Below are 20,961 nucleotides of genomic sequence, written 5' to 3'. Positions count from 1 at the left end.
CGTGCGGTGGGCGGGGCTACGGTTGGTGGGGCGGGACTGCGGGCGGTGGGCGGGGATATGGGCGTGGCCATCAGCGGTGGGCGTGGCTACGAGCGGTGGGCGGGGCGAAGCGCCTCCATCCCGTCTCCCCATAGAACAGCCCCGCCCCCCCCCATCAAATCCATCAAACCCCCAAATCCCATCAAAATACCCCAAAACCTACAAAAAAAAAAAAACTCAAAAACTCAACAAATCACCCCAACCCCGCCCCCCCCCAAAAAAAAAGGGGAAATGCCCCAAACCCGCCCATTCCGGTGCTTTTGGAGGCTTTGGGGGTTTCCATCCCCGCCCCCACCGGACACAAAACTCCGCGCTTTGGCCCCAAAAAGCGCCGCGGGCGCCGGGAGCGGCGATGGCCAGAAGGAGCCGACAGGGGCCGAAAGGGGCCGAAAGGGGCCGAAAGGGACCGAAAGGGGCCGAAAGGGGCCGAAAGGGGCAGAAAGGGGCCGACAGGGGACGAAAGGGGCCGAAAAGAGCCGAAAGAAGTCGAAAGGGACCGAAAGGGGACGAAAGGGGCCGAAGGGGCCGAAAGGGGACGAAAGAGACCGAAAGAGACCGAAAGGGGCCGAAAGAGACCGAAAGGGGCCGACAGGGGACGAAAGGGGCCGAAAAGAGCCGAAAGAAGTCGAAAGGGACCGAAAGGGAACGAAAGGGGCCGAAAGGGGCCGAAAGGGGCCGAAAGGGGCCGAAAGGAGCCGAAAGGGACCGAAAGGGGCCGAAGGGGCCCGAATTCCGCCTTTTCTGCCCCCAAAAAGGCGAGCAATTCGCTGCGGGCGGGGCTCCCATTGCTGCTTCTTTTTGCCCTTTTTTCCATTTTTTTCCCCATTTTTTCCATTTTTTTTCTTTTTCTCCTTTTTTTTCTCTTTTTTTCTTTTTTCCCTTTTTTTCTTTTTTCCCCCCATTTCCCCTCCATCTTTTTTTTTTTTTTTCCATTTTCCCATTTTCTCCTTTTTTTCTTTGCATTTTTTCCCCTTTTTTCCTCGGTTTCCCCTTTTCTCCTGTGCCAGGAGCTTCGTCTCCAGCTCATCCCCCACGACGCACCGCCGCCCGCACCAACGCCAGGCGCCCCGAGGGGCTCACAGCCCCCCCCCCACGTGTAACCTCCAGCAGCGGGATTTGCTCCCATTCACCCTCCTGACCCTCAATTTTATGGATTTCCCAACCAAACCCAATGAGGATTGGTCTTTTCTTGGGGGGTTGGGCTCCACTGTGTGGAGGGCAGTGGGGTTTGGGGTGGCGGGATTCCGTTGGGGTGGCGGGATTCCGTTGGGATGGGGGGGTTCTGTTGGGATGGGGGGGTTCCATTGGGATGGGGGGGTTCCGTTGGGATGGGGGGGTTCTGTTGGGATGGGGGGGTTCTGTTGGGATGGGGGGGTTCCATTGGGATGGGGGGGTTCTGTTGGGTAGGGGGGGTTCTGTTGGGTAGGGGATGATGGAGTCTGGGATGGTGGGACCCCGTTGGGTGGAGGGCAGTGGGGTAGTGGGGCTTGGGGTGATGGGACTCCATTTGGATGGTGGGGTTCTGGTGGGATGGGGGATGGTGGGGTTTGGGGTGGGGGGTCCCCAGTGTGGTGGGGAAATGAGAGGGGAGAAGAGGCCGGGGAGCAGCAGGGTAGCGTGGCCGAGCGGCCCAAGGCGCTGGATTAAGGCTCCAGTCCCTGCGGGGGCGTGGGTTCGAATCCCACCGCTGCCACGACGCATCTTTTGGGGGCCCCCAGGGGGGAACTTCTGCACCTGGGGGTGCCCCCATCCCAGGGGAGGCCCTCCCCCCTTCACCCCCCGCCACTGCAGCTCTCCTCAATCAGAGGAATCGTTCCTTTTCCCACGCACTGAGTGCGCCCAGCCATCGCCCACCTTCCCCACAAACCCTTCCTGGTCCCCGCAGCCCCCCACCATGGGAAGAGGGGCTGTGGGGGTGTCACAGGGCAAACGTTATTTAATTTCTGCACTAATGGTCAGTTAGTTAAAACCCCTGCTGACCAAAGAAACCATCGCACCTTGGGCACGGCTCAGAGCTCCCACCTCTCCCAGCTGCTCCAGGCCATAATCCTGCATCAGCAGCCCTAACCCCCCACCACGTGCAGGGTCGCAACCAGCAGCCCAGGCTGCCCAGAGCCACATCCTATGGCCTGAAACACCTCCAGGGGTGGGGAATCCACAGCTTCCCTGCGCAACCGGAGAGGTCAGCGCCCTGGGAGCGAGGCCAGGAGAACGTGCTGTCACATAACCACAACAGAGGGATGGATGCTGGTGTCTCCGTCTTTATAAGGACACAGAGCAGATGCTTCAGCTCAGCTCAGCACAGCAGAGGCCCATTTGGGTTCCCCCCTCCAAGTTACACAGCGAGGAACGACTCCGAGCTTTTGTGAGGACGGCTGCGGGCCTTCATCCAGCTCTCACCAGATGGGCACAGAGACCCTCCCATGTTTTGTGACACACAGCGTGCGGCCGATGTCTCAGAAATGCCCTGGCTACGCGCACACAGCGCCCACAGCCCTGCGGCCGCTGCTCCCCTCGGGGTGCACAATGGGTGCAGCGACCCCCTGAGCTCCCAGCGCTGCGTTAAAGCAATTCCTGCTTGGCATAACCCACTGCCGCGCCGCGTTGCCGCTCGGATCCCCCAGCTTCACTTCTCTCCTCCTCCCGTCTGACTGCTGGAGGGCAGATCATCACCCCCTGTCTGCACCCCTGCTGTGTTACCTGCAGCACTGGTGAAGAAACTGCAAGGTTTACGCTGAGTTTGCAACATACGCTGCTCATTTACCCCTGTATAGCCCCGTCCGTGACCATGGTAGGGTCACTAATCAACAAATAAATCAAGATCTTAGAATTGTCAGGGTAAGAATAGATGAGAAACGAGTGCTGAAATGCTTGAGCAGAGATTTTGGCTATTAGATAAGAGTAGGTGCACGTGTCTTTTCAGAGAATTAAGGTAAAGAATTCAGATGACCTGAGGCATGACGAACGAGGACAATGTGTTATGGAAGGAACCAAAAGGGACGATGAGCACGTTGTTATTCCCCCTTTTTGCTATGAAGTCACCCCTGAAAAAGTGTATAAATACCCTGTGTGTATGTTGGGTCTGGGGACACTTGCTAGAAGTGACCCAACCCTGCTGTTGCAGCAGAGTCTGATCTAATAAAGCTCCGTGATGAACAGCTGAGTTCGAGTCTCACTGCAATCCCGTCTCTGAGTTCGAGTCCCACCTACAAGGCTGTCTCCAACAAGCACCCAGCCCTTCAGATGCTCTGCTCCGTTTCCCGTCCCATTGGTTGCACTCCCTGCTTCCTTCCTCCCACCCCTATCAGAGCTTCCTCAATGCTGGGCAGGCGGATGGCACGGCTGCACGGCTGCCCCCAGCTCCACAGAGCTGCTTTGCTGCGGGGTTTGGCTGCGATTCGGACCCTCGGACACACTTGGCTTTCACTTTCACTTTTATTCCATGAAACGTGTGATTTTGGGTAGAATTCCTGTCTCCTCTCCACCTCCACCACACGTTGTCAGTGGGCTCCCACCCACACAAATCCTTCCCCACTCCCTCCTGCTCCCTCTCCAGTGCTTTTACATGGCATGGAGCACACACCAACTCACCCTGTGCCGCTCCCTGACCCCACATTCACACAGCCACCATCTCGCTGTCTCTCTGTGTCTTATCATTGCCCAGCCCAGCTCAGGGTGGTGGCACCGAGCCTCCATGTCACTGCCGTCGTTGGACAGGACGTTGTGCTGCGCTGCCACTTGTCCCCGTGCAAGGATGCTTGGAGCTGGGACATCAGATGGATCCAGCACCGGTCCTCTGGTTTTGTGCACCACTACCAAGATGGAATCGACCTGGAGCAGATGGCGGAATATAAAGGGAGGACAGAACTGCTCAGAGATGGTCTCTCTGATGGAAACCTGGATCTGCGCATCTCTGCTGTGAGATCCTCTGATAGTGGCTTGTACAGCTGTGCTGTGGAAGATGGTGACAATTATGCAGAAGCCGTGGTGGACCTGGAGGTGTCAGGTCAGTGGCTGGGGTGATGCTGTCCCACCTCAGCGTCCGTTGCTTTCCTCTTTCTGTTCCAGGAAAACCAGCTAAGGAACAGGATTGAGAGATGAACTGCGCCTCACGGTAACCACAGGAGTTGCGCTTCACAGACTGCTGATTGCACAGGATGCCAAAACCAGGATAACTCCAAGCAAGCAAGGAAACCCACACTGAAACAAGTGGAGCCAGAGTTTGTTCTGAGTGAGAACACAGAACTGCAGTTCTGTGAGCCAAAGCTGCCACAGCAACCACCGAACTCAGGATGTGCGACCTCCAACTCAAATCCAATTGGAAGAAAGAAACCATAGAAAGCAAGGAAGGACACAGAGATCCTGGAAAAGGGATGGACATTTTGGGAAATAATATGACCATGTATCAGGCTTTGTGGGCATCTAATGAATGTGTAGCGCTTTTGGAAATAGAAGCATGCATGCAGAAGCAAAGTGAAAAATGGCTTTGGGTGTTAACACTGCTCTTCTCTGTCACGATATAATAAAGCATGCCTGCTGATGGTAATCTGTTATCAGTTATCTGGGGTTTGGTTCCACAGAACAGGCTGAGTCTCCATGCTGGAACCAAAGCAATGTGGGCTCTATCGGAAAACAAGCCGACCCGTCTCACCATGTGCTGCTTTCCCAGCAGAACAAGGCTGCCTGCAGTAAGCTAAAAAGGAAGAAACAAAATTAATACACAAAAATACACAAAAATAAGAAAATCAGAAAACGAACACTAAAAAAAAAAAAAATATCTATAATTATAGCAGTTATAATAACTTAAATATAACACACCTACCTTCCTCAATGCGGGAGCACCAACCACAGCCCTCTGTGTCCCATCCCAGTGCTATGAGAACAGCCCTGCATTTCAGAGCTGACCCTCCACAGCAGGAGGGACTCTCCTCCACAAGGACCCCCATCACTCACATTGGATGCACAAAGAAACAACAGCCCTAAAGGTTCCTCCTGGTGCTTCAGCCACGTGTGTTCCTCATTCCACTGTGCTGATGGTAACCATTGACCAAGAGCTCATCCAGCAGCTTATGGCTCAGGGGGGAGCTGCTGAACAAGCTTGGAGCCTAACATTCTTCCAGCACACATCCCACAGGACGGCCCTCCCCCTTTCACTCCCCGCCATTGCAGCTCTCCTTAATCACAGGAATCCAGATTCCATGCACTCAGTGCACACAGCGATCGCCCACCTTCCCCACAAACACTTCCTTGACCCACAAAGCCCTCAGCATGGGAAGAGTGGCTGTGGGGGTGTCACAGAGGTAAACATTTATTAATTTCTGCTTTAATGGTTGATTAACTTAAAAATCCCTGCTGACCAATAAACAATCACAACTAGGGCATAGCTCAGAGCAAGATCATGGAGCGCAGCCTGCAGCTTTCCCCTGTGCCATGTCAGTGCTTCTCCTGGGTCCATGATCCTGGTGGATGCAGAGCCCCAGGGCTGTGCACAAAACTGCAATGAGGTGTGGTTAATGATCTCCAACCTTTGCCCACATTGATCCATGGCCAAGTTCCTCCTACTGAACCTTGGAGCTGGGCAAAGGTAGGACAAGCAGGGTATGGCCACATATTTCCTGCAGCTCAGGTGAGGGAATTCTCTCTCTGTGGGGCTCCTTGTAGGGGAAATCTCCGGGGGGTCACCTGCTCTGCCCCACAGCCTGTGAGGAGCACTGGCACTGCCCAAGGCGGTGGTGGCTGTGCTCATGGAACTCATGTTGGACTGACCCCATCCCCTCCTGCTCTGGTGGCTGTAACCCTCTGGGTCCCTCTCTTCTCCTCTCTCTTCCTCTCTCTTTCTGAACTTCTTCCACATCTCCTTTCCAGATCTCCTTCCCCATCTTTTCCAGCCTCCTTCTCCACCTCTGTCCCCAGTCTTCTTCCCCCACCTCCTTCCCCTATCTTCTTCTCTCATTTCTTACTCATTTTTTACCCATCTTCTTTCACATCTGCTCCATCATCCCCTTCTCAGTCTCCCTCCTCTCTCTCCCCAGTTCCTTTCCCCCTCCTCTTCTCCAGCACAGATGCACTCCATATTGGGCTGCAACCACCCCACTTTCGCCCTCCCCTGGAGGACCCTCCTGCCTTATCTCGTGGCTCTGCACCTCCTGCACCTGGGATCAGGTAGGGGTCCTGTGGGGCTGCTGTGCCTGGCAGAGGTGTTGCTGTGGGGTGGGGAGCGGCCATGGGGCAGGCCAGGCCCAAGCCCAGCACCCAGACACACTTGGCTTTCACTTTCGCTTTGAGTGTATCATGAAATGCGCCATTTGGGGTAGAATTTCTGGCTCTTCTTCACCTCCACCACACATTGTCAGTGGGCTCCCACCCACACAAATCCTTCCCCACGCCCTCCTGCTCCCTCTCCAGTGCTTTTACATGGGATGGAGCACACACCAACTCACCCTGTGCCGCTCCATGCCCCCACATTCACACAGCCACCATCTCACCATCTCTCCATGCCTTCTCATTGCCCAGCCCAGCTCAGGGTGGTGGCACCAAGCCTCCATGTCACTGCCAACGTGGGACAGGACGTCGTGCTGCGCTGCCACTTGTCCCCGTGCAAGGATGCTTGGAGCTCAGACATCAGATGGATCCAGCACCGGTCCTCTGGTTTTGTGCATCACTACCAAAATGGAGTGGACCTGGAGCAGATGGAGGAATATAAAGGGAGGACAGAACTGCTCAGAGATGGTCTCTCTGATGGAAACCTGGATCTGCGCATCACTGCTGTGAGATCCTCTGATAGTGGCTCGTACAGCTGCACTGTGGAAGATGGTGACAATTATGCAGAAGCCGTGGTGAACCTGGAGGTGTCAGGTCAGTGGCTGGGGTGACGCCTCCAGCTGTCCCTGGGTTTGTGTGTCCCACCCCCACCTCTGTCCATCCTCATCCTCACATCCATGCTTGGAGAGCTGAATGACAGCAGCCTTTGGAAGAGGTCGGGGCTGAACTGCTCCATGAGATGCACGAGTTGGAGTGGGTGCACGGTGTGATTTGGGGATGGATCTGCATGAATGAGGTGGGTGGGCTGGGTTTCTGGGATGGGTTTCTTCATGTCTCAGTGGCAGTGGGCACAGGATGCTCAGCAGCTCCTCCACCTGTGCCAAGCTGGGCACGCTGCCATTGTGTGTCACTGCTCCCTGCTTGCTGCCCCTTCTGGTTTTGCGATCTCAAGAAGTCCGAGTCTCGCTTTTCCCACATATGGCAATGGAAAAGGAACCCTTGTCCTGATGCTTTTTCAGATCCCTTTTCTCAAATCGTCCATCCCTGGAAGGTGGCTCTGGCTGTGGTCATCACACTTCTGGTTGGGTCATTTGCTGTCATCATTGTTTTTCTCTACAGAAAGCAAGGTGAGCTGAGAGTGGAGGGGATGGAGCACAGGGAGGTGTTGTGCAGGGACAGGGATGGTCGGGGTGGTGCTGAGCTCTGATCCGTGGAGGCACACGGGAGGAGGATGGGAGATTTTTACTGGGATTCCCAGGGTCATTAAATAATGTTTGCCTTTCTTCTTGGGAACGAAGGAAGGGAAAAAGGAAGGGTGGAAAGGTAGGAACTTGGATGGACTGTGGGGCAGGTGGAAAGGTCCAGACCCTCTGCAGACGTCCCCACAAACCAAGCTGCCCTGCTCACCACCTCTTCCTCTGCTTTGTTTTGCAGCTGCACAGATCAAAGAGCTGAGTGAGTCCTTCCAGCCCCTTCCCCACCAAAGTCCCTTTAATGGAGCTGATAGAAGACTGCAGAGTGCTGGGTTTATGTGACGGGTTGGGACCATGGGATCTTTGGGGCCTTGGGATGTGTTGTAGTGTGAGATGAACAGGGGTTATGGGAGGAAATGCGGTAATTGGATGTGTGCATCCTGACTCATCCATTTGCAAAACTTTTGCCCAATCGGTTTCTTCCTATTGGTTTAATTCTTTCTTGGGATCAAAGCGGCCACGGTCCTCTTCAGATATCAAAAGGGTTAAGGTCGGGGGGAGGGAGCAGCCATGGGATGAGAAGGTGCTCCCTCTGAGCATACATTTTCTTTGCTTCTATTTTGCAGAGAAAAAAGACACATTGTTGGGTAAGTGTCCTTCCTCACTCTGAGGGAATTCAGGGTCTCCCCAAGGCATCAGCCATGGGATGAGCAGCTGTCCCCTCTGACCGTGCACTGCTCTGCTCTTTCTTTTCCAGCGGATCAAGCTTTGACAGAGGGTGAGTTCTCTTTCACAAATCAAAGTACTTAAGTTCTTCCCATGGGAAGCGGTTCACTCTGATCATCAGTTGCTATTGTGTTTGCTATTGTGTAAAATTCCTTCTTAAGACCAAAGTGGTCATTGGCCACTTCCCAGAACAAGATTTGGGGTCTGGGTTATGGGAGCAGCCATGGGATGAGGAGGTTTCCCTCTGACCATGCATTTCCTTTGCTTTTGTTTTGCAGAGAGAAAAGAAGCAGTGTTGGGTAAGTGTCCTTTCTCAAAGTGAGGGAATTCAGGGTCTCCCCAAGGCATCAGCCATGGGATGAGCAGCTGTCCCCTCTGACCCTGCACTGCTCTGCTCTTTCTTTTCCAGCCGCTCAAGCTCTGACAGGCGGTGAGTTTTCTTCCACATATCAAAGTACTGAGGTTCTTCCCACGGGAAGCCGTTCTCTGTAATCATTTGTTCCTATGGTGTTTGCTTCTTCCGCCATGTCAGTAAGATTCCTTCTTAAGACCAAAGTGGCCATTGGCCACTTACAGAATACAAAGATCTGTGGTCAGGGTTATGGGGGCAGCCATGGGATGAGCAGCTCTCCCCTCTGACCGTGCACTGCTTTTTCTTTTACAGCACAACAAGCTGAAGCACTGGGTGAGTTTTCTTTCTCAAATCAAATAACTTTGGGTTCTCTCATGGGAAGCTGTTCTCTCTGATTATCAATTGCTATTGGGATTGCTTTTTCCTTCAGACTAGATTTATTCCTTCTAAGACCAAAGTGGCCATTGGCTACTTATAGAATACAAAGATCTGTGGTCAGGGTTCTGGGTATAGCCATGGGATGAGCAGCTGTCCCCTCTGACCGTGCTCTGCTCTGCTTTCTTTTCCAGCACAACAAGCTGAAGCACTGAGTGAGTTTTCTTTCTCAAACCAAATAACCTTGGGTCTTCCCATGGGAAGCTGTTCTCTCTGATCATCAGTTGCTTTTGTGTTTGCTTCTTCCTCCAAGTAAGCAAAATTGCTTCTTAAGACCAGAGGGGTCATTGGCCACTTCCCAGAACAAAAAGATTTGGGGTCTGTGTTATGGAAGTAGCCATGGGATGAGAAATCGCCCCCTGTGACCATGTATTCCCTTTGCTTTTTTTTTGCAGAGAGAAAAGATGCAGAGTTGGGTAAGTCTGCATCCCCACTCTGAGGAATTCAGGGTCACTCCAGAGTGTCTACCATGGGATGAGCAGCTCTCCCCTCTGACCCTGCACTGCTCTGCTCTTTCTTTTCCAGCACAACAAGCTGAAACACTGAGTGAGTTTCCTTTCTCAAACCAAGTAACGTTGGGTTCTCGCATGGGAAGCTGTTCTCTCTGATTGATTATCCCTAGATATTGGGGTTTATTTTTTTCCTTCATTGTGGTTTAATTCCTTCCTGGGACCAAAGTGGTCTTTGGCCACTTCCCAGAACAAAATATTTGGGATCCGGCGGTGGGGTTTGACATGGGAGGAGGAGATGTTTCCTCTGATTTTGCACTGCCTTTCTTTTCTTTTGCAGAGAGAAAAGATGCAGAGTTGGGTAAGTGTCCTTCCTCACTCTGAGGGAATTCAGAAACTCCCCAAGGCATCAGCCATGGGATGAGCAGCTGTCCCTCTGACCAGCTCTGCTTTCCCCTTTCTTTTGCAGAGGAACAGGCTGGAATACTGAGTGAGTTTTCTTTCTCAAACCAAGTAACTTTGGATTCTCTCACGGGTGGTGGTTCTCTCTGATTGATTCTAACTTGCTATTGGGGTTTATTTTTTTCCTTAATTCTGGTTTAATTCCTTCCTGGGACAAAAATGCTCATTGGCCACTTCCCAGAACAAAAACATTTGTGGTCTGGGTTATGGGGGCAGCCATGGGATGAGAAGGTCTTCCTCCTGACGATGCATTTCCTTTGCTTTCGTTTCTTTTGCAGAGAGAAAAGATGCAGAGTTGGGTAAGTCTCCTTCCCCACCTGGAGGAATTCAGGGTCTCCCCAAGGCATCAGCCATGGGATGAGCAGCTCTCCCCTCTGACCCTGCACTGCTCTGCTCTTTCTTTTCCAGCACAACAAGCAGAAATACTGAGTGAGTTTTCTTTCCCAAACCAAATAACCTTGGGTCTTCCCGTTGGAAGCTGTTCCCTTTGATTGGGTTCCCTTGCTGCTGAGTTTCCTTTTTTCCTTCATTCTGGTTTAATTCCTTCCTGGGACAAAAGTGGACATTGGCCACTTCCCAGAAGAAACAGATTTGGGGTCTGGGTTATGGGAGCAGCCATGGGATGAGAAGGTTTCCCTCTGACCATGCATTTCCTTTGCTTTTGTTTTGCAGAGGAAAAAGATGCAGCGTTGGGTAAGTCTCCTTCCTCACTCTGAGGAATTCAGGGTCTCCCCATGGCATCAGCCATGGGATGAGCAGCTGTCCCCTCTGACCCTGCACTGCTCTGCTCTTTCTTTTCCAGCACAACAAGCTGAAGCACTGAGTGAGTTTCCTTTCTCAAACCAAGTAACGTTGGGTTCTCTCATGGGAAGCTGTTCTCTCTGATTGATTATCCCTAGATATTGGGGTTTATTTTTTTCCTTCATTGTGGTTTAATTCCTTCCTGGGACCAAAGTGGTCTTTGGCCACTTCCCAGAACAAAATATTTGGGATCCGGCTGTGGGGTTTGACATGGGAGGAGGAGATGTTTCCTCTGATTTTGCACTGCCTTTCTTTTCTTTTGCAGAGAAAAAAGATGCACAGTTGGGTAAGTCTCCTTCCCCATGCTGAGGAATTCAGGTCTCCCCAAATTGGCATCAGCCATGGGATGAGCAGCTCTCCCCTCTGACCCTGCACTGCTCTGCTCTTTCTTTTACAGCACAACAAGCTGAAGCACTGAGTGAGTTTTCTTTCTCAAACCAAATAACTTTGGGTTTTCTCATGGGAAGCTGTTCTCTCTGATTGATTCTCCCTTGCTATTGGGGTTTATTTTTTTCCTTCATTCTGGTTTAATTCCTTCCTGGGACAAAAGTGGACATTGGCCACTTCCCAGAACGACGAGATTTGGGTCTGGGTTATGGGATTTGACACGGGATGAGAAGGTTTCCCTCTGACCATGCATCTCCTTTGCTTTTCTTTGCAGAGAGAAAAGATGCAGAGTTGGGTAAGTGTCCTTCCCCACTCTGAGGAATTCAGGTGTCCCCAAGGCATCAGCCATGGGATGAGCAGCTCTCCCCTCTGACCCTGCACTGCTCTGCTCTTTCTTTTCCAGCACAACAAGCTGAAGCACTGAGTGAGTTTTCTTTCCCAAACCAAATAACCTTGGGTCTTCCCGTTGGAAGCTGTTCCATTTGATTGGGTTCCCTTGCTGCTGAGTTTCCTTTTTTCCTTCATTCTGGTTTAATTCCTTCCTGGGACAAAAGTGGACATTGGCCACTTCCCAGAAGAAACAGATTTGGGGTCTGGGTTCTGGGATTTGACACGGGATGAGAAGGTTTCCCTCTGACCATGCATTTCCTTTACTTTCGTTTTGCAGAGAGAAAAGATGCAGAGTTGGGTAAGTCTCCTTCCTCACTCTGAGGGAATTCAGAAACTCCCCAAGGCATCAGCCATGGGATGAGCAGCTGTCCCTCTGACCAGCTCTGCTTTCCCCTTTCTTTTGCAGAGGAACAAGCTGGAATACTGAGTGAGTTTTCTTTCTCAAACCAAGTAACTTTGGATTCTCTCACGGGAAGCTCTTCTCTCTGATTGATTCTCCCTTGCTATTGGGGTTTATTTTTTTCCTTCATTCTGGTTTAATTCCTTCCTGGGACAAAAATGCTCATTGGCCACTTCCCAGAACAAAAACATTTGTGGTCTGGGTTATGGGGGCAGCCATGGGATGAGAAGGTCTTCCCCCTGACGATGCATTTCCTTTGCTTTCGTTTCTTTTGCAGAGAGAAAAGATGCAGAGTTGGGTAAGTGTCCTTCCTCACTCTGAGGAATTCAGGTCTCCCCAAGGCATCAGCCATGGGATGAGCAGCTGTCCCCTCTGACCCTGCACTGCTCTGCTCTTTCTTTTCCAGCACAACAAGCTGAAATACTGAGTGAGTTTCCTTTCTCAAACCAAGTAACTTTGGGTTCTCTCATGGGAAGCTCTTCTCTCTGATCGATTCTCCCTTGCTTCTGGGTTTATTTTTTTCCTTCATTCTGGTTTAATTCCTTCCTGGGACAAAAGTGGACATTGGCCACTTCCCAGAACGACGAGATTTGGGTCTGGGTTATGGGATTTGACACGGGATGAGAAGGTTTCCCTCTGACCATGCATCTCCTTTGCTTTTCTTTGCAGAGAAAAAAGATGCAGAGTTGGGTAAGTCTCTTTCCCCACTCTGAGGAATTCAGGTCTCCCCAAGGCATCAGCCGTGGGATGAGCAGCTCTCCCCTCTGACCCTGCACTGCTCTGCTCTTTCTTTTCCAGCCGCTCAAGCTCTGACAGGCGGTGAGTTTTCTTCCACATATCAAAGTACTGAGGTTCTTCCCACGGGAAGCCGTTCTCTGTAATCATTTGTTCCTATGGTGTTTGCTTCTTCCGCCATGTCAGTAAGATTCCTTCTTAAGACCAAAGTGGCCATTGGCCACTTACAGAATACAAAGATCTGTGGTCAGGGTTATGGGGGCAGCCATGGGATGAGCAGCTGTCCCCTCTGACCATGCACTGCTTTTTCTTTTCCAGCACAACAAGCTGAAGCAAGGAGTGAGTTTTCTTTCTCAAACCAAGTAACGTTGGGTTCTCTCATGGGAAGCTGTTCTCTCTGATTGATTATCCCTAGATATTGGGGTTTATTTTTTTCCTTCATTGTGGTTTAATTCCTTCCTGGGACCAAAGTGGTCTTTGGCCACTTCCCAGAACAAAATATTTGGGATCCGGCTGTGGGGTTTGACATGGGAGGAGGAGATGTTTCCTCTGATTTTGCACTGCCTTTCTTTTCTTTTGCAGAGAGAAAAGATGCAGAGTTGGGTAAGTCTCCTTCCTCACTCTGAGGAAATCAGAGTCTCTGCAAGGCATCAGCCATGGGATGAGCAGCTCTCCCCTCTGACCCTGCACTGCTCTGCTCTTTCTTTTCCAGCACAACAAGCTGAAACACTGAGTGAGTTTTCTTTCCCAAACCAAATAACCTTGGGTCTTCCCGTTGGAAGCTGTTCCATTTGATTGGGTTCCCTTGCTGCTGAGTTTCCTTTTTTCCTTCATTTTGGTTTAATTCCTTCCTGGGACAAAAGTGGTCATTGGCCACTTCCCAGAACAAAAACATTTGGGGTCTGGGTTATGGGATTTGACACGGGATGAGAAGGTTTCCCTCTGACCACGCATTTCCTTTACTTTCATTTTGCAGAGAGAAAAGATGCAGCGTTGGGTAAGTCTCCTTCCCCAACCTGAGGAAATCAGAGTCTCTGCAAGGCATCAGCCATGGGATGAGCAGCTGTCCCTCTGACCAGCTCTGCTTTCCCCTTTCTTTTGCAGAGGAACAAGCTGGAATAATGAGTGAGTTTTCTTTCTCAAACCAAATAACTTTGCGTTCTATCATGGGAAGCTGTTCTCTCTGATTGATTCTCCCTTGCTTCTGGGTTTATTTTTTCCTTCATTCCGGTTTAATTCCTTCCTGGGACAAAAGTGGACATTGGCCACTTCCCAGAACAAAACGTTTTGGGTCTGGGTTATGGGATTTGACATGGGATGAGAAGGTGTTCCCTCTGACCATGCATTTCCCTTTCCTTTTGTTTTTCAGGGACAGAATATGCAGCGTTGGGTAAGTCTGCATCCCCACTCTGAGGGATTCAGGGTCTCCCCAAGGCATCAGCCATGGGATGAGCAGCTGTCCCTCTGACCATGCACTGCTCTTTGTTTTCCAGCACAACAAGCTGAAGCACTGAGTGAGTTTCCTTTCTCAAACCAAGTAACTTTGGATTCTCTCACGGGTGGTGGTTCTCTCTGATTGATTCTCCCTTGCTATTGGGGTTTATTTTTTTCCTTCATTCTGGTTTAATTCCTTCCTGGGACAAAAATGCTCATTGGCCACTTCCCAGAACAAAAACATTTGTGGTCTGGGTTATGGGGGCAGCCATGGGATGAGAAGGTCTTCCTCCTGACGATGCATTTCCTTTGCTTTCGTTTCTTTTGCAGAGAGAAAAGATGCAGAGTTGGGTAAGTGTCCTTCCTCACTCTGACGAATTCAGGTCTCCCCAAGGCATCAGCCATGGGATGAGCAGCTCTCCCCTCTGACCCTGCACTGCTCTGCTCTTTCTTTTCCAGCACAACAAGCAGAAACACTGAGTGAGTTTTCTTTCCCAAACCAAATAACCTTGGGTCTTCCCGTTGGAAGCTGTTCCCTTTGATTGGGTTCCTTTGCTGCTGAGTTTCCTTTTTTCCTTCATTTTGGTTTAATTCCTTCCTGGGACCAAAGTGCTCATTGGCCACTTCCCAGAACAAGATTTGGGGTCTGGGATATGGGAGCAGCCATGGGATGAGGAGGTTTCCCTCTGACCATGCATTTCCTTTGCTTTTGTTTTGCAGAGAGAAAAGAAGCAGTGTTGGGTAAGTGTCCTTTCTCAAAGTGAGGGAATTCAGGGTCTCCCCAAGGCATCAGCCATGGGATGAGCAGCTGTCCCCTCTGACCCTGCACTGCTCTGCTCTTTCTTTTCCAGCACAACAAGCTGAAGCACTGAGTGAGTTTCCTTTCTCAAACCAAGTAACTTTGGGTTCTCGCATGGGAAGCTGTTCTCTCTGATTGATTATCCCTTGCTATTGGGCTTTATTTTTTTCCTTCATTCTTGTTTAATTCCTTCCTGGGACCAAAGTGGTCTTTGGCCACTTCCCAGAACAAAATATTTGGGATCCGGCTGTGGGGTTTGACATGGGAGGAGGAGATGTTTCCTCTGATTTTGCACTGCCTTTCTTTTCTTTTGCAGAGGAAAAAGATGCAGAGTTGGGTAAGTGTCCTTCCCCACCCGGAGGAATTCAGGGTCTCCCCAAATTGGCATCAGCCATGGGATGAGCAGCTGTCCCCTCTGACCGTGCACTGCTCTGCTCTTTCTTTTCCAGCACAACAAGCTGAAGCACTGAGTGAGTTTTCTTTCTCAAACCAAGTAACTTTGGGTTCTCTCACGGGAAGCTGTTCTCTCTGATTGATTCTCCCTTGCTTCTGGGTTTATTTTTTTCCTTCATTCTGGTTTAATTCCTTCCTGGGACAAAAGTGGACATTGGCCACTTCCCAGAACGACGAGATTTGGGTCTGGGTTATGGGATTTGACACGGGATGAGAAGGTTTCCCTCTGACCATGCATCTCCTTTGCTTTTCTTTGCAGAGAGAAAAGATGCAGAGTTGGGTAAGTGTCCTTCCCCACTCTGAGGAATTCAGGTCTCCCCAAGGCATCAGCCATGGGATGAGCAGCTCTCCCCTCTGACCCTGCACTGCTCTGCTCTTTCTTTTCCAGCACAGCAAGCTGAAATACTGAGTGAGTTTTCTTTCCCAAACCAAATAACCTTGGGTCTTCCCGTTGGAAGCTGTTCCATTTGATTGGGTTCCCTTGCTGCTGAGTTTCCTTTTTTCCTTCATTCTGGTTTAATTCCTTCCTGGGACAAAAGTGGACATTGGCCACTTCCCAGAAGAAACAGATTTGGGGTCTGGGTTCTGGGATTTGACACGGGATGAGAAGGTTTCCCTCTGACCATGCATTTCCTTTACTTTCGTTTTGCAGAGAGAAAAGATGCAGAGTTGGGTAAGTCTCCTTCCTCACTCTGAGGGAATTCAGAAACTCCCCAAGGCATCAGCCATGGGATGAGCAGCTGTCCCTCTGACCAGCTCTGCTTTCCCCTTTCTTTTGCAGAGGAACAGGCTGGAATACTGAGTGAGTTTTCTTTCTCAAACCAAGTAACTTTGGATTCTCTCACGGGTGGTGGTTCTCTCTGATTGATTCTAACTTGCTATTGGGGTTTATTTTTTTCCTTAATTCTGGTTTAATTCCTTCCTGGGACAAAAATGCTCATTGGCCACTTCCCAGAACAAAAACATTTGTGGTCTGGGTTATGGGGGCAGCCATGGGATGAGAAGGTCTTCCCCCTGACGATGCATTTCCTTTGCTTTCGTTTCTTTTGCAGAGAGAAAAGATGCAGAGTTGGGTAAGTCTCCTTCCCCACCCTGAGGAAATCAGAGTCTCTGCAAGGCATCAGCCATGGGATGAGCAGCTGTCCCCTCTGACCCTGCACTGCTCTGCTCTTTCTTTTCCAGCACAACAAGCTGAAATACTGAGTGAGTTTTCTTTCCCAAACCAAATAACCTTGGGTCTTCCCGTTGGAAGCTGTTCCATTTGATTGGGTTCCCTTGCTGCTGAGTTTCCTTTTTTCCTTCATTCTGGTTTAATTCCTTCCTGGGACAAAAGTGGTCATTGGCCACTTCCCAGAAGAAACAGATTTGGGGTCTGGGTTATGGGATTTGACACGGGATGAGAAGGTTTCCCTCTGACCACGCATTTCCTTTACTTTCGTTTTGCAGAGAGAAAAGATGCAGAGTTGGGTAAGTCTCCTTCCCCACTCTGAGGGAATTCAGAAACTCCCCAAGGCATCAGCTGATATTGGGATGAGCAGCTGTCCCTCTGACCAGCTCTGCTTTCCCCTTTCTTTTGCAGAGGAACAAGCTCGAATACTGAGTGAGTTTTCTTTCTGAAACCAAGTAACTTTGGGTTCTCTCATGGGAAGCTGTTCTCTCTGATTGATTCTCCCTTGCTTCTGGGTTTATTTTTTCCTTCATTCTGGTTTAATTCCTTCCTGGGACAAAAGTGGACATTGGCCACTTCCCAGAACAAAACGTTTTGGGTCTGGGTTATGGGATTTGACATGGGATGAGAAGGTGTTCCCTCTGACCATGCATTTCCCTTTCCTTTTGTTTTTCAGGGACAGAATATGCAGCGTTGGGTAAGTCTGCATCCCCACTCTGAGGGATTCAGGGTCTCCGCATGGCATCTGCCGTGAAATGAGCAGCTTTGGAAAGGTGAAGCCAAGAGAATGAGGGGAGACCCCAAAAGGAAGAGACCCCAAAAGGAAGAGACAGGAATGGGATGCAGGGGTCTAAAAAAGGAGCCCCAAAAGGAAGGAGAGAGAAATGGGGTGGAGGGGTCCAAAAAAAGGGCAGAAGGAGCCCCCAAAAGGGGACAGGAGGAGTGAGAGTGGGGATGGAAGAGTCCTGAGGAAGGAGAATGGAGTCAGGAGTGACCCCAAAAGGAAGAAGGGAACCTGAGGAGAAGGAGGATGGGGTGGGAGGAGCCATATCCCTCCATATTCCACCCCCATATCTTCCCCAGGACCCCACATTCCCCCCATATTCCCCCCACATTCCCCCCCCAGGACCCCACATTCCCCGCCAGGAACCCGCAAGACCCCAAATCCCCCCATATTCCCCCCCATATTGCCCCCAGCACCCTGTATCTCCCCTCAGGACCCCACATTCCCCCCCCAGGACCCCATATCCCCCCCATATTCCCCCAAGACCCCATATCTCCCCCATATCCTTCCACATTCCCCCCAGGACCCCATATCCCCCCATATTCCCCCCCCCATATCCGCCCAGGACCCTGTATGCCCCCCAGGACCCCCCCCCGCCCCACTCACGCTCGCAGACGGGTTTGGGGTCGCTCCAGCGGCCGCTCTTGGTGCAGTCGCTGCGGGCGCTGCCCACCAGGCGGAACCCGGGGTCGCAGCTGTACTCGGCCCAGGACCCCTCGACCGGGACCCGCTCCGTGCCCCGCGGCACCGCGCGCCCGTTCTCCAGGCTCAGGTGCAGCTTGGGGCACGTCCGCACTGCAGCCGGGGGGCACAAGGGACACGTGGAACCCCAAGAACCCCAATGGAACCCCAAGAACCCCAATGGAAACCCAATAACACCAATAGAACCCAATGGAACCCCATAAATCCCAATAGAACCACTCTCCAGGCTCAGGTGCAGCTTGGGGCACATCCGCACTGCAGCCGGGGGGCACAGAAACCCCAGTAACACCAATGGAGCCCATGGAACCCCAGTAACACCAATGGAACCCAATGCAACCCCAAGAACCCCAATAATCCCAATGGAACCCAATGGAACCCCAATAACACCAATGGAACCCAATGCAACCCCAAGAACCCCAATAATCCCAATGGAACCCAATGGAACCCCATGGAACCCCAATAATCCCAATAATCCCAATGGAACCCCATGGAACCCCAAGAACCCCAATAATTCCAATGGAAACCCAATAACACCAATGCAGCCCCATGGAACCCCAAGAACCCCAATGGAACCCCAAGAACCTGAATGGGACCCCATGGAACCCCAATAATCCCAATGGAAACCCATGGAACCCCAATAATCCCAATAGAACCGTTCTCCAGGCTCAGGTGCAGCTTGGGGCACGTCCGCACTGCAGCCCGGGGGGACTCAAGGAACCCCAATAACACCAATGGAGCCCACGGAACCCCAAGAACCCCAAAGGAACACAGAGGAACCCATGGAATCCTAATAACACCAATGGAACCCCATGGAACCCCAAGAACCCCAATGTCCCCCCCCAGTCCCCCCCATAACTGACAGCACCTGCTGGGCTGCCCCATAGCCGTCCATGTCCCCATAGCAGCCCCAAATCCCCCACTAACCCCCATTAAGACCCCAATAACCCCCAATAGCCCCCATTAAGACCCCATTAGGACGCCAATATCCCCCCTTAGGACCCCAGTAGCCCCCAATAGGCCCCCCCATAACTCACAGCACCTGCTGGGCTGCCCCATGGCGGTCCATGTCCCCATAGCAGCCCCAAGTCCCCCATCAGCACCCACTAGGACCCCAATAACCCCCTATAACCTCTATTAGGACCCCAATACCCCCCTTAGGATCCCAATGTGCCCCCCAGCCCCCCCCATAACTCACAGCATCTGCTGGGCTGCCCCATGGAGGTCCAGGTGCCACGGCGGAGAGAAATAAAAATAATGATGTATTTTTTTTAAGGGGGGGGTCCGATAATTTCCGGGAGGAGCGCGGGATGATTGGATTCTTTTTTTTTTCTTTCCGTGAATTTTGGGGCCCCCCCAAACGGGGGCTGAGATGCGGGAGGGGGCGGGGCTTAAAGCAGGAGGGGGGGCGCTTAAAGCAGGGGGCGGGGCTTCCGGCGGGGTGGATGGAGACGAGGCTGGGGGCGGGGCTAAGTGCGGTGGGCGGGGCTGAGCGTCTCCATCCCGTTCCCCCTATAGAGCAGCTCCCCCCCCTCCCCCTGTGTGGGTCAGACCCTATAACTCCAACCCCAGAACCCCAACCCCAGAACCCGGAGCCAATGACTCCATAATTGCAACCCCGTAATCCCTCGATTCCATCCCTATAACCCCATAGCTCCAATCCCACATCCCTGACCCATAACCCCGTAACCCCAACCCCATAACCTTATGTCCCCGATCTAATAACCCTACCTTTGACCCTGACCCCATAGCCCCAACCCCATAACTCCAATCCCACAACCCCAACCCTGACCCTGATCCTAACCTTGACCCCGACCCCATAACCCCCTGCCCCATAACCCCGGAACCCTGACCCCGTAACCCTGAATCCCATAATTCCATCCCTGACCCCAATCCCATAACTCCGACTCCATAACTCCGTAACCCCAACCCATAACTCCCAATCCCATAACTCCAACCCCATAACCCCCTGCCCCATAACCCTGACCCCATAACCCCGAATCCCATAATTCCATCCCTGACCCCAATCCCATAACTCCGACTCCATAACTCCGTAACCCCAACCCCATAATTTCATAACTCCAACCCCATAACCCCGACCCCATAACCCCATAACCCTGACCCCATAACCCCGAATCCCGTAATTCCAACCCTGACCCCAATCCCATAACTCCAACCCCGTAACCCCATATCCCCAATCCAACAACCCTACCTTTGACCCCAACCCCATAACCCCACACCTGTGGGTGGTCAGCGATGGGGTTTGGGGTGGTGGGATTCCATTGGGGTGGAGGGCAATGGGGTTGGGATGGAGGGAGCCAGTTGGGTTGGGGGTTATGGGATTTGGGGTGGTTAAGGGGGTCTTTGGGGGCTTTTTGTAGGAGACGTTCATTAGAAGAGCGGTTGGTGACATGGGGACACCAATGGGGACATCAATGGGACATGGAGGACCTCAATGGGGACCCATGGGGACATATAGGGACATGGAGGACCCCAATGGGACATGGGAGACCCTAATGGGACCCAATGGGACCCAATGTCCCTAATGGGACATGAAGATCCCAATGGGGACCCATGGGGACATCCATGGGACATGGGGACCCCAATGGGGTATAGGGTCACTAATGGGACGTGGAGGACCCCAATGGGACGTGGGGGACCCCAATGGGGATCCATGGGGACATCAATGGGACACAGAGACCCCAATGGGACTCATGGGGACATCAGTGGGACATGAAGACCCCAGTGGGACCCAATGGGACATGGAGGACCCCCATGGGGATTCATGGGGACATATGGGGACATGGAGGATCCCAATGGGACATGGGGACGCCAATGGGACATGGGGACATTATGGGGTCCCGTGGGGACATGGGGACCCCAATAGGACATGGAGAACCCCAATGGGACCCATAGGGACATGGAGACCCAATGGGACATGGAGGACCTCAATGGGGACCCGTGGGGACAATGGGGACATGGAGGACCCGAAAG

At 51.9% G+C, this 20,961-nt stretch overlaps 3 protein-coding genes and 1 non-coding gene across 19 annotated transcripts; 3 read left to right on the top strand and 1 right to left on the bottom strand.

Moving 5' to 3' along the window:
* Positions 1-1,650: 1,650 nt before the first annotated feature.
* On the top strand, positions 1,651-1,732 carry TRNAL-AAG (transfer RNA leucine (anticodon AAG)). The gene has a single exon. It is a non-coding gene; the product is annotated as a tRNA-Leu (tRNA).
* Positions 1,733-3,461: 1,729 nt separating this feature from the next.
* On the bottom strand, positions 3,462-19,217 carry LOC149913775 (P-selectin-like). Of its 2 annotated transcripts, XM_090129206.1 has the most exons (4): positions 19,166-19,217; positions 17,875-18,063; positions 4,693-4,732; positions 3,462-4,356 (listed from the first exon to the last, which is right to left on the bottom strand). In XM_090129206.1, exons 1-4 carry the CDS (start codon positions 19,185-19,187, stop codon positions 4,149-4,151), a joined length of 459 nt encoding a protein of 152 aa, XP_089985332.1. In that variant the 5' UTR covers positions 19,188-19,217; the 3' UTR covers positions 3,462-4,148. The 2 variants fall into 2 exon arrangements, 1 of the variants encoding a protein (XP_089985332.1); XR_016461009.1 differs by lacking the exons at positions 3,462-4,356; positions 17,875-18,063; positions 19,166-19,217 and adding an exon at positions 6,480-6,569 and having other exon boundaries at positions 4,687-4,732.
* LOC116241470 (myelin-oligodendrocyte glycoprotein-like) lies at positions 5,637-10,343 on the top strand. 3 transcript variants are annotated; one of them, XM_090129179.1, is made up of 11 exons: positions 5,637-6,201; positions 6,553-6,894; positions 7,320-7,427; positions 7,735-7,755; positions 8,120-8,140; positions 8,251-8,271; positions 8,498-8,518; positions 8,629-8,649; positions 8,884-8,904; positions 9,141-9,161; positions 10,196-10,343. In XM_090129179.1, the coding sequence occupies exons 1-11, from the start codon at positions 6,102-6,104 to the stop codon at positions 10,276-10,278; spliced, it is 780 nt and encodes a 259-aa protein (XP_089985305.1). In that variant the 5' UTR covers positions 5,637-6,101; the 3' UTR covers positions 10,279-10,343. The 3 variants fall into 3 exon arrangements, with proteins under 3 accessions (XP_089985305.1, XP_089985306.1, XP_089985307.1); XM_090129180.1 differs by lacking the exon at positions 10,196-10,343 and adding an exon at positions 9,402-9,537 and having other exon boundaries at positions 5,638-6,201; XM_090129181.1 differs by lacking the exons at positions 8,884-8,904; positions 10,196-10,343 and adding an exon at positions 9,402-9,537 and having other exon boundaries at positions 5,639-6,201.
* On the top strand, positions 10,440-19,177 carry LOC149913776 (uncharacterized). Of its 13 annotated transcripts, none has more exons than XM_090129185.1 (22): positions 10,440-10,740; positions 11,380-11,400; positions 11,509-11,529; positions 11,773-11,793; positions 12,302-12,322; positions 12,565-12,585; positions 12,694-12,714; positions 12,949-12,969; positions 13,213-13,233; positions 13,343-13,363; positions 13,607-13,627; positions 13,735-13,755; positions 14,000-14,020; positions 14,124-14,144; positions 14,395-14,415; positions 15,313-15,333; positions 16,369-16,389; positions 16,499-16,519; positions 16,763-16,783; positions 16,896-16,916; positions 17,161-17,181; positions 18,634-19,177. In XM_090129185.1, exons 1-22 carry the CDS (start codon positions 10,599-10,601, stop codon positions 18,759-18,761), a joined length of 690 nt encoding a protein of 229 aa, XP_089985311.1. In that variant the 5' UTR covers positions 10,440-10,598; the 3' UTR covers positions 18,762-19,177. The 13 variants fall into 13 exon arrangements, with proteins under 13 accessions (XP_089985311.1, XP_089985312.1, XP_089985313.1 ...); XM_090129186.1 differs by lacking the exon at positions 18,634-19,177 and adding an exon at positions 18,035-18,626; XM_090129187.1 differs by lacking the exons at positions 11,773-11,793; positions 12,302-12,322.
* Positions 19,218-20,961: the final 1,744 nt, after the last annotated feature.

Source organism: Phasianus colchicus, chromosome 35 (assembly GCF_987193195.1).
Source record: "Phasianus colchicus chromosome 35, bPhaCol1.hap1.1, whole genome shotgun sequence".
NCBI classification, from domain to species: Eukaryota; Metazoa; Chordata; class Aves; order Galliformes; family Phasianidae; genus Phasianus; species Phasianus colchicus.
This window is presented reverse-complemented; position numbering and strand designations above follow the sequence as displayed.

What these genes read in the sequence shown, in the direction of transcription:
- LOC116241470 (XM_090129179.1), top strand. Translation starts at nt 6,102, where the DNA reads ATGCACTCCATATTGGGCTGCAACCACCCCACTTTCGCCCTCCCCTGG. An exon ending in CCTCCTGCACCTGGGATCAG is followed by an intron (nt 6,202 to 6,552) that starts GTAGGGGTCCTG and finishes CTCATTGCCCAG; the next exon opens with CCCAGCTCAGGGTGGTGGCA. An exon ending in TGCACAGATCAAAGAGCTGA is followed by an intron (nt 7,756 to 8,119) that starts GTGAGTCCTTCC and finishes TCTATTTTGCAG; the next exon opens with AGAAAAAAGACACATTGTTG.
- LOC149913776 (XM_090129185.1), top strand. Translation starts at nt 10,599, where the DNA reads ATGCAGCGTTGGGTAAGTCTCCTTCCTCACTCTGAGGAATTCAGGGTC. An exon ending in ACAACAAGCTGAAATACTGA is followed by an intron (nt 16,520 to 16,762) that starts GTGAGTTTTCTT and finishes TTCGTTTTGCAG; the next exon opens with AGAGAAAAGATGCAGAGTTG. An exon ending in GGAACAAGCTCGAATACTGA is followed by an intron (nt 16,917 to 17,160) that starts GTGAGTTTTCTT and finishes TTTGTTTTTCAG; the next exon opens with GGACAGAATATGCAGCGTTG.
- LOC149913775 (XM_090129206.1), bottom strand. Translation starts at nt 19,187, where the DNA reads ATGGGGCAGCCCAGCAGATGCT. An exon ending in CCCCAAACCCGTCTGCGAGC is followed by an intron (nt 4,733 to 17,874) that starts GTGAGTGGGGCG and finishes CTTCCTTTTTAG; the next exon opens with CTTACTGCAGGCAGCCTTGT. An exon ending in TCTGCTGGGAAAGCAGCACA is followed by an intron (nt 4,357 to 4,692) that starts TGGTGAGACGGG and finishes CTTTCTTCCAAT; the next exon opens with TGGATTTGAGTTGGAGGTCG.